Source organism: Plasmodium berghei (genome assembly GCF_900002375.2).
Source record: "Plasmodium berghei ANKA genome assembly, chromosome: 14".
Taxonomy (NCBI): domain Eukaryota; phylum Apicomplexa; class Aconoidasida; order Haemosporida; family Plasmodiidae; genus Plasmodium; species Plasmodium berghei.
Window position 1 is genome coordinate 1410667 of NC_036172.2, and position 12878 is coordinate 1423544.

The window sequence follows — 12878 nt, forward strand, 5'->3', positions numbered from 1 at the left end:
ATATATTTCTCATTTCAACGTGGTTTTCCGGTATTTTATTTTTTATATTTTTGAATTCTATGTATTTCCCCAACACGAATAACATGTTTTTCATCACGTGTTATATAAATGTATGTATTATTATATATTTATTTATATATGCTACGAATATTTTGTATACAACTACAATTGTGCTATATCACATGACTATACATAAATATAAAATTTAATGGAAAAGTTGTGCATTTATTAATATAATATATATCTTATATTTTAGTTTATTTATATGATGAAATATATTTAGTAGATATTTGCAGCCGATATGCTGATTATAGCACTATGCATCTATATATGTTATTTTATTCTTTGCCAGATGTTGTATTTTATTGTTCACGTAACGATGTATCCTTAATTCTAAGAATGTCACCTATTCTATTTTATTTTTCGTCATCTCTTTTTTTCGTGATACATATATGTGTACCCAAGTTTATCATTTTATTGTTAAAGTATAGAATTTATTATGAGAAAATTAATAAATTTATATTGTAGTTTCACTTTTATTTATTTATTTTTTTTTTTTTTGAATCAACGTAATTCAATGTTTTATATAAAAGTTTGGGGAAATATGTAAATAATAGGTAATATATATATTCAAAAACAAATAAATATAATATTTTTCAATGTGCATAAATAAATAAGGTATTATAACTAATTACATATATATATTTATTTTAACATAAACCATAGAGTATTCATATGTTATTTGTGTTTAGACCCAACAAACAACATATTGCTAAAACCATTAATGAATGTTAAATTATGCATATGGTATTTATATAAAGACTAATGTAATAAGTATACAAAATTAAAAAAAAATATATATATTTTATATATTTGTTTTAACATAAATCATAGAGTATTCATATGTTGTTTAGATCCAACAAACAACATATTGCTAAAACCATTAATGAATGTTAAATTATGCATATGGTATTTATATAAAGACTAATGTAATAAGTATACAAAATTAAAAAAAAATATATATATTTTATATATTTGTTTTAACATAATCATAGAGTATTCATATGTTGTTTAGATCCAACAAACAACATATTGCTAAAACCATTAATGAATGTTAAATTATGCATATGGTATTTATATAAAAATAAATGTAATAAGTATACAAAATTAAAAAAAAATATATGTATATTTATATGTATTATACTTATTCAGTGTAACAAATTATGCATTTAAATAATATTCTTTCAAATATATATAGTGATTAAAAAAATAAAATATAGCAATGTTATTATTGAATATGTTAACATACATTGGTTTTGTGAGGATACATATATCGTTCCAAGTAGTATGCATTGATGATATCATTGAAATCAATGGCTGGGAAGGGTAGTATCCATAATGATGTTAATAATAATAATAATTGATAAATAACAGTAGTAAAATAAGAATAATAAAATATTAATATTTAGTGCAAACATATATTTATATTGTTAAAACTTTATTGTAGAAATTATTAATTGATGGAAATATTTTTGCTTTTTTTATGTTATGTATATATAGCCTTATAAGCAATGTAATAATACAATGATAACAATTTTATAATATGAATTTTTATACACAATTTAAAGTGCCTAAAAAAATAAATATATTAAAAATTAAAGAATGCAAAAAAATAATATATTTTTTTCTTTTTATTAAAATCCTATAAATATATATAATTAAAAATATATTTATCTAACAGCAATGTTTTTCTTAATTTTCAATGATACACATTTATTATGTTAGGTCGATATACATATAGTACCCGTTATTTCAATGTATTTCATTTAATAAAATTTTGAAAAAAACGATTAATATACGTATATCAATAACAGTACTTATTGTCTTCTATGAAAAATATATAATACATATTTTACTAGGTAATTTTTTTATTTCATTTAAATATTTAAAAATATTGGCGAATATATATTAATACGTGCGCGTATCAATGTTTATTAACAATAATTGCTTTATGTAATATGGATATTGATGGATTTATGTTTATATGATATATAATACTATATAGGTATTCCTACATATATTAAAAGTGTAAATTTACTATTCAACTTTAAGTACTAGAATAATATAAAATGGGTACTGTATTCCTTAAGTATTTCCATAAAACATTGAAAAGATAGAAAGTATATATCACGTAATTGCAAAAATGTAACGGTTCGAAATGATGGATAATATATACTAATATTTTATAAAAAAAAAATTGATAAAAATGTAGTTTATAATAAAATAATATAAAATATCTTTCTAAATATACATGTTTATATTAATTTCTATAAAAATTGCAATTGCACTCTTTTACTACAAACATTTTAATGGTGTATCCACACGATTTCAAAGATATTTTATATATGTATATATAAAATATACTATGTTGTATTCTAAGGGGGTTATATGAAAAAAATATATTAAAATTGTACAATAATACAATGCTTTTTTTTATAATATGTGCTAATTACGATACTTGTTTATAATACTAGGATATTATATACGTATATCTTACATAGCAATATATGTATATAAAATATTAGGGATGTCATATTTTCATTTATAAAATTAAATAATAAAGGGGAGAAATGAAAAAGCGAATATTATTTAGGTAAAATTATAATGCACTAATGGTTCCGTCTTGCAAATATTCTATAACTGTGCTATTTTACAAAAAAATTTAACACTTTGTACTAACACAAATTCCTATATTTTTCCTAATTCCTACTCTTATATATTAATTGTATATATTATAAATATATTTTATATATCTAAAAATTGAGTATCAATGCTATAAAATACAAAAAAAATAATAAATAAAATAGTGCATTAACACTTGCAAGGGGATACATTGCATTATATATATATTCCTATGTCAATAGCAATAAAATATAGGGAGTTTTTTATTTTATAGTCCAAATTGCATATCGCAGTATTTTTTCGGACGATATTAAGTATAGAATAGTTATTTCATAGTATGCTCTTAAAATACGTGTGATAAACTAGGTATTTTTATTTATACCATTCAAGGACGTTAATAGGAGTCATAATTGTTTTTTCCCACCTTGATCCACTGGTATATTTTGCACTATATCGATATATCTGCGCAATATAATATAAATTAGTTTATATATTTATGGATATTTATAAATATCTATAGTTACAGTTGTAGATAAGGAATATTTATATAAAATTGAAAAAAAATAATAAATATATATATATATATACAAAATACATATATAGTTATGCATATATTTGCACAAGCATTGCTATATATATATTTATCTCTCTATGTAATATACTTTTGTGTATACAATTATATCTATTTAAATATTTATTTTTATTATTTTTTTTACCATATATGTATTAGATACATCGTTTTTTGTAAATTTTTATAAAAAAATTTTAATTTTAGTTAGTATTTATAGAGTCAAGTATAAAAATTATAAATAGTTTATTTAGATATATCTATTATATCATACACATAAATATAATAAAAAAAATATTAAATAACATCTTTTAATATCATAATACTGATACATAAAAGTTTGGTAATATAATACTATTATTAAAGAGTTATCTATTTTACTTCTAAAAACATGTATATATTTAATTTGATAAAACTATACTCTATATCTTTATGTATGAATTAGTATTTAGTTAAAAATATATATTATTTTTAAATAACTTTTCATGTATGCGTATATAAATATGACATTTTATTTCTTATGCATATAAATATTATACATTCAAACTATTTATTGTTGTTATTCCTTGTAAAATATATATGAAATTATCTTATATATTGAGAGAAAGGTAAACATGCTCACATAAGCAAGCCAAATATATACATATATAAAATAAATACGCATATATATGCAAATATTTTCTGACGTTTACCCTTTACTATACAATAAATATTTACAAACATGGCTTTACAAATGTTTTATTATTGTTATATATATTATATATCTTATTATTATTAAATATATTTTTAAATATCATACATATATTTTACTTTTGTAGTATTTTTTGTTTTAAAATTTATGAATTTATAAATGGTTCAGACAACAATACCATTTTAAGTTGTATTATTTATTAATTTAATAAATAATAAACATATTCAATATATCAATGTTATATATATATATATATATATATATATATATAATAATTGTTTAACAGTCTTTATATAAATATAAAAAGACATATATACATATACCATTTTTATTCTATTGGGTCATATGTTAAACATTGGCAAATTTATAGTACACCCTAATAGTATCATTCCTATTGCATCATTTATTAAGAATTTTTTTAAGCATTGTATATTATGTATGTTGTTAATATACTGTATGTATATATGCATGCGTACTTATGCATTATAAATTGTCTACACAATTTTATTGTTGAAGTTTATGAACCAAGTTTTCTTGACTAATATTATATTTTTTCATATGAAAATTAAAAAAAACAAATGTCTTATTTATACATTTTGTTTTAATTAATAAAAATGTATTTCAGTTAACAAAATATCATTGTTATTCTGAATATAAACAAAGTGAACAAATTGCCCATGTCTTTTTTCTTTAATCTCTTACATATTTAAAGCTATGATAAGTAGAGTAAGCAACTAAATTGGTGCAAATATATATGTATTTATTCATATATATACACAATTTTATATGTTTATATATATTTTTATATTTAGGAGGGAACGAAATCTTTTTATTACTAATTATATAATATATATACATATTATACCCAAAAAGCAAAGAAGACATTTATTTGGGTTTTTCTTTTTTAAAATAATTATATAATGCATCACTACACAAGCATACATTATTATTAAGAAATATCCAAAAAAACGCTTTTCATATTATTTCAAATAATTTGGAATCATAATTATTATGTACAATATTATTTGTAAAGAGAAGAAAACCAATTTTGGGTATGTGTATAATGGGCTACTAATAATAGAATAACTATAGTATTTATTAACAATAAATAGTTGATATATTTTAGTGACCATATATGTATATACATTATTTAATGATATTATAGTATCCTTTCAATATATATGTATATGCAATTGTATATATTTGTGTCAAAATCAAGCAAAATATATCCAATCAAATGTTATATATACATGCACACATGTATCTATATGTGTCTACCCGCAATTATACATTAGTATATACGAATGGTTGTATTGTTTACATTTTTTGAAAATAAATAAGAAAAATTAAAAATATAGATAATACAAATAAAAGTATATACCCCACAAATATTTTATATTTTTTGTGTATAAGTAGATATCCATATATATATATATTAGTACCGAAACAATATCATGTTACTATATGTATAACATAACAAAATAAAACAGGCATATAAAATAATATAACTATTGTAAATTATTAAAATATATTCAACGGTTATATACACACATTTCAATTGCAACGGGTTAGTTTTTATATAACCCTAAAATAATAAATAAAACGTAAAACTAATAATAAAAATACAATATAAATATAGTAAACGTACTATAAGAAAATAATATAGAAAAAGATCAAATAATAATAACACCAAATCTGAAGTATTCAAAAGAAAACAGATAAAAAAAACTAACATTTCAAAAAGAATAAAGACAAAAATACCAAGTAGTGATATTGATTTAGAAGTATTTGTAATAAACAAAAAATGATCTCTGATATTCAAAACCACTCAGATGATGAGTCAAAAAATAATAAACCTTTCTTATTGTTTATGATAAATAATAATAAGGAAAAGTTGAATATCGACATGCATAACATAAAGGAAAAGGACAAACTTAATTTTAACTTAAATAAAACACAGGAAAATACGAGTGCCACTAACAACAACAATAATACCAATGATAAGACAATTTATGAAAGTAGTGTGTGCAATGTAAAAAATGTAGGACATGATATTATTCCTTGTATTTTTATGGATGAAAAAGAAAACAAAGTAAAAAATTTCAAACAAGATGAAACATATGGTATGAAATATTCTAAACGTATTAACGACGATTTACAAAAAAGTAATTTAATTACTATGGGCGACGATAAAAATTCAAAATTCGAAAAAAATGATGATTATATCAATATAAACAATAAAATTTCTGATCATATTAAAAATAATACTAATTATAGCAGTAATGATAGTACAAGCGACAGTAGCCATAATAATAATATGTTTTATGAAGATATATTAAGCTCACCAAATAGTCAAATGTCAGTTTTAAACTCAAATGATTCAGAAAATTGTCAATTGATGGATGTTAATTCGACTGAAATAGTTCAAAATTTAAAAAATAACATAAAGATCAATTTAAAGACTTTTAAGAAAAATAATATTTATGAAAATTCTATGAATACAGGAATTCAAAGTGATCAATTGTCTATAAATGAAAGTACATATAAAAACTGTAACATATATAATAAGGATTGTACAGCCATAAATTATATCAAAAATAGTAGTAATTACACTGATCAAAATAAAAACTCCCAAAATAGTGATGAAGATAAAGAAAGGGGAATACATCATAAAATTGATGATAATAAGAAATATACAATGAGTTATGTAAATAGAAATAAAAGAAATAATATAATTATTGGTGATGAAAAATATATAAATGTAGACAATAGATATAATAAAATAATAGAAAAACAAACAGATAAAATGTTCATTAAAAATAGTGTAAAAATTAACAAATCAGAAAGCAATCAAACTGAAATTAAAAATAATGATAAAGATCAGGGAAAATGCGATGTGGAAATAGTTGATGATATAATTAAACAACATAATAATAGATTTAAAAATAAAAAGGAAATCAAAAGTATAAAAAATAAACTTGTAAATAAAAGGAAATTAACAATGGAAAAAATTATAAAGGAAATACACAAATGGGAAAAAGTTAATTATACATATGATCGATTAAAAAAATGGAATATCTCTGAAAAAAATAGGTGCATCAATATTTACGGGAATCGTGTGCATATTATTAGATGTTTGAAAAATAAATATAATAATATGAACAATTATATTATTTTTAACAATTCTACACACAAGATGGGAAATCATGCTGTTCTTAAACAAGATAATGAAAAAATTGAAAATTCAATAGAAAGCAAAGTTGGGAAATTCGAACAAAATCATAAACAATGTAATGATAATAATAAAGAAAAATATATTGGTGAACATAAAAATACCGATGTTAAAAGTGGAATTGACAATTCAAGTTATATTAAAAAATATATAACGCTAAAAAGAATTAAGGAACGCTTTCTGAGTTGTAAAACGAAATGTAATAATTTCGATGAAGGTAATAAAAGTAGAAATATAAAAAACAACAAAATACACAAGAAAAAAGGTAAAGCACATAAGAATAAGACGAATAAAAATAATTTATACACACTTTTTGAAAATAAAAATGATGGATATAGAAATATTGTAACAACTCACAAAATAGGGAAAGAAGAAACTAAAAGGGATCCACAAAATACATTAATAAAAAATGGACATATTGGATTAGTAACAAACCAGTTAAGTAATTCAAGTAAAAAAAATGAAGAACCAAATAATGACAAAAGTATAAATATTATACAAGAAAATAAAAAGACACAAATTAATGTGGATGAAGAAACTAAACATAATTACTCATTAAACAGAACTAATTGTAGCAATTATGATTTAAAAATCAATAACGAACATAGTGGTCAAAATATAAATAATAATAATGATAATAAAAATGTTTTGAAATGTACGATAAGCGGTTATATAGGTAGTAAAGACAAAAATATATTAACAAATAAAGCCATAGACAATCAAAATGAATTAAATATGCTTCAAATAAAAGACGACCACTCAAATAATACAAAGATAAACCAAACTGATATAATGCAAGATGGGCATATTAAATGTAAGGAGGGAAATATTGATGAAATTTTATATAGTTCTAAAAATGATTTTAATACGAATTTAAATATTTTAAATGAAAATCCAAAAAATGTTGTTATAGAAAATAGTACTCAAATTACAAGTAATCAAAGTAAGACAAATAATAAAAATAGTGATCAAACATCTAACCATGTTAATAATGAAAACTCTAAACATATATATCAATCAAATACTAATATAAACATTGAAGATTCATTAATATGTGCAAATGAAATAAATATGAAAAGTTTACATAATAACAATGATCAAATTGAAGAAAATCGATTGTCAAGCAATACAAATATGTTAAACTATATTATAAGTATATTAGGGAATGGTAGTCATGGATTTTGTGATACATTTGTAAATGGTAACAACTATAAAAAAAATAGTTCTTATGAAATTACAATTGGTAATAATAAATCAGAAAATGATGTATCTAAAAATAATGAATGCTCAGATAAAGTACATACCAATTTACCTTTGTTCGGTGGTATAAATAGATATGTTACATGTCCTTACAATAGTCAAATAGTAAAAACAAACCAAATGATGGTACAAAATGAATATCCTATAACTACTATCTCCAAAAATATGAATAACAATATGGTTATATTATATAATAATAAAAATAATGACAATAAAAGTAGTAACATTAGTATGAGTTTGAATAGTTATTGTAGTCACATAAATAAATATCATGGGCATATTATGAATTATTGTAATAATAATTATTATTATAGCATATTTCCGAATATGTTATCTAATTTTTATAACAATTTTTATCAATTTAGTCCAATTATTACATCAAATAGCGATAATTATGATTACATTGCAAATAATGATAAAAATAATATATATAGTAGAAAATATAATATAAATGATGAAAATAATAATATTAATGAAATAAATGGTTTGAATATAATTAATTCACCAAATTTATTAAATATAGAAATTAATAATGATTATAAAATAGGCTATATTAATGACGAAAATGATAATTATTTTAACCCAACATATATGAATCAATTCAATGCAAAATTAGATCATGAAAAACATTTGGACAGCATAAATAAAGAGACAAATATAGATGCAATTGACGATAAAAGCTCAAAAAATGAGTTCGAAAATAAAAGGAAAATTGAAGATACAAACAATGATATAATAGGAAATAATGATGGGACAAATAATGAAAATGGTGAAAATGATGAAAATAATTATAAAAATAACTCCCTAAAAGAAAATAATAATATCGAAGAATTAGATAAAAACATTAGCATCGATCATGCATGTAATGGAAATGGTTCAATAAGCATTAAAAATGATTTAAATAATGAAAGAATAAGGAATGGAATTATCGAAGGGAATATAAAAAATGTAGAATGTCATAACGGAGAATTAATAAAATTAAATAAAATTTATAACAACAACGGCCATGAATATGAATATATTAATAATAGAAAGTCTGATGAATTTTATAAAAATGAGGGAAATAATAATTGTGAAATAGTTTCAAACGATGGGAAAAATGAAATATGCTCAAGTTCACAAAATGCAAAACAAAAACGTCATAATATTTTGGAATCAAACATTAGTAATTTTATAGAAGGCGAAACATATACAGAAAATAAAAATAGCGCCAATTTCATGAATAATTATGATGGAATATTAGGAGACAATAACACAAATAATAATATTATTGATGATGTAAATATAAGAGACATAGATAAAGAAAATGACAATAGTAATAATTTTAATGGTTCTAAAAATTCTAGTAATGTAAATAATAATATATATGAAAACAATAATTCTGAAAATATTATTTCTACACATCAAAACCATGGAAACTTGAATGGACATAGCAATTTTCCATTTTCATATATGAATCAAGAAACTACTAATATAAATAATATTAAATTTGAAAATAATGATATAAACTTAAATACTGATTTGTTAGATAATTCAAATAATATTGCTTATGACAATAATAATAATAATATTCAAAAGGATAGCCAACATAATATGTGCTACCCGCTTCTAAATAATGTTCTTCATAATTATAGTGATAATAACCATTATTATAATACTCAATTATTATTCGGAAAATATGAAACTAATTTTGAAAATATAAATAAAAATTATAAAATAAATAACGGATATATAAACCATTATCATCAATTGGAAAATGGAGATATGATGAATGTTGGATTAGATAACAGTTCTAGCAACTATTGCAATAATGAATCCAATGAAAATTCAAATAACCATTCAAGCACTTATTGTGATGGATATTGTAATGGGGAATATGAAAATTGCAATAATTCTGGTATGGTTTGTATTTTGGAAAATAATCAAAATAATAATTTAAGCGGTTCTGAAGATATTCAAAATGTTAATATAAATTTTAATGGATTAAATATGCCATTTAATAATGCATATATGGAAAATACACAAAATAATAATAACTTAAATTATTTTAATAATGGTAATAATTGTAATATTTATGAATTAAATTCTAATTTTCAAAATATGTCTGATGATAATAATAATATAAACATTGATATTTATAATAATTGCAACTCTGGAAAAATAGAGAATTGTAACAATTATGACAATAGTACTACCTATATATATACAAATACTATTTCCGCTCCTGTCGACACAAATAATGATAATTATGAAAATTTTTTATGGAATATTTCTAAAGTATGCAATAATGTAGGGAATCTATGTTACACCTTCATTAGTAACACTAATCCATTTGCCCAAGGGATGAGTAATAATTTAGAAAATAGTTTAGAAAAAATGAACAATTTTGGGAATGTATATACTTGCTTGGAAAATATGAATAATGAAGAAAATTTTAAAAATACAGAAAATGGTGGGCATTTAGAAAATAAAAAAAAAAGTCAGAATGCAAATAACAAATCAATTTCAACTGGAATTCATAATGATGATCATATTAATTCTAGTAATGAGGCATTTGGTAGTGAAAATGGAAATTCATATAATAATAATGTAAAAGACAATATTATGATAAATAATAATCCAACATCAGAAAATACCAAAAATAATATTACTGATATTATAAATGAAAACAAACATTATGGTTGCAGTTGGAATAGTTTTGACTACCCAATTAAGGCAGAAATTGATGAAACACATTTGATCAACATTTATAATAATTTATATGAAAATCAGCAAATTAATATGATTGATGATTCCAATATAGCTAAAAATATATATTCGAATGATGCTATTTATGCTTATTTAAATACAACAAATTACTTGGATGCATTAAATAATTTTAATAACTCTATGAAATTTTGTTTTATAAATAATAAGCTCAATAATATAAATTACGAAAACAATAATTATGAAAATAATTATTGTGTTAAAGACATTTCCGACAAATCAAATAATAGTAACACGGAAGGTATTACCATAAACAACATATGTGATGATCAGATGGATCAAAATAATAATAACTCCAATAACATTCCAAAACAGAGGGTACTCAATAGTAGCATCGGTGAACATTTTAACTCATCCTTTGAGGCATATTCTAGTAGACTTTCTAAGGAAAATTATGAAGTAAATTGCTATCAAAGTAGTAGTTATAGTGGTAACAATAGCAATGCCTCTCATAATTATGACGTATGTGTTAACGGCCAAAGAAAAGCCGGTAAAAACACCAAAACTGTAAACCGGACAAAAATGAAAAAAACAAATTGTAAGCCTGGACGAGTTGTGAATAAGACTAAAATAAATCAAAATAAAAAGAACTTAGGAAAATCCAATAAAATTGCCCCCACAAATCATTCACGTTTTAATATGAATTGCTGCAAAAAAGAGAAAAATGGAACCGAAGGAAATGAAAACAATTGTTTAAATTGGAATGACTGCAATAAAACTGGTGCCAATTGTAGAATGATAACAACTAGGAATCAAATAAAAAATAGTAATTCCAGCGTAATCAATATTAATCGAGAAGAACATGACGATGAAAATAATAGCGCAATTAATTTGATAAATAATAAAAGAGGAAGAAGGCAAAAAATTATGAAAAGAGATAATATGGATAAAAGGGGAAAAAGATGTAAAAAAGAAAAGAAAAAAAATATTGTCAAAGAAGGAGAACTAAAATTAACATATAAAGAGCGTCGCTATAACAAGAAACAAGAAATGAAGAGGAAAAAATATGAAACGCAAAAATCATTGTTATCAAATTTAGATGATAATATAAAAGAAATGGTTGATGAAATTGTTAAAACTTCTTTTTTACTACCAGAAAAGGGTTTGAAAGGCAGATATGCATTAGACTATAATCATCCTATTCATAGTGTTTGGAAAGATTCAACGAGAGGACATTGTTCATGGAGATGTAGATGGTGGGAAAATGGAAGGAGATTAAGTAAAAATTTTAATGTGAAAAGATTTGGTAATGAATGCGCTTTACGATTAGCCGTTGCAATGAAATTACACAAAAGTACTCCTAAAGAACAAGAACATTTATTAAAGCAACAACGAGAGTTTCTAAAGTTATGCTATAAAAATAGGTGGATAAATAATGAAGAAAAATGTATAGATAATAACAATGATAATAATATTAAAAATGGCGTTGAAACTAGTCCCGAGAATACTGTTAATAAAAATATTGATAATAAATCTAATGATGCACACACAAATAGCAGCGATGACGAAACTAGCGATAAATGCAATAAGAACAGCGTGCTACATGATGAGTGTAGTAGCGAATAATAATCGCCAATTATTATTGCATATAATAATAATAATAATAACAAAAGGTAACTCCATAGTACCATTAAACAAATTGCTCTCTAAATACTATTACAAACAAAATAGCATGTAAC

General features: G+C 21.8%; 1 protein-coding gene across 1 annotated transcript; it reads left to right on the forward strand.

Moving 5' to 3' along the window:
- Positions 1-5745: 5745 nt before the first annotated feature.
- Positions 5746-12765, forward strand: PBANKA_1437500 (AP2 domain transcription factor AP2-G; the record flags this gene model as incomplete). The annotated part of the gene is made up of 1 exon (XM_034567732.1): positions 5746-12765. One exon carries the CDS (start codon positions 5746-5748, stop codon positions 12763-12765), a length of 7020 nt encoding a protein of 2339 aa, XP_034424199.1.
- Between the last annotated feature and the right edge of the window lie 113 nt (positions 12766-12878).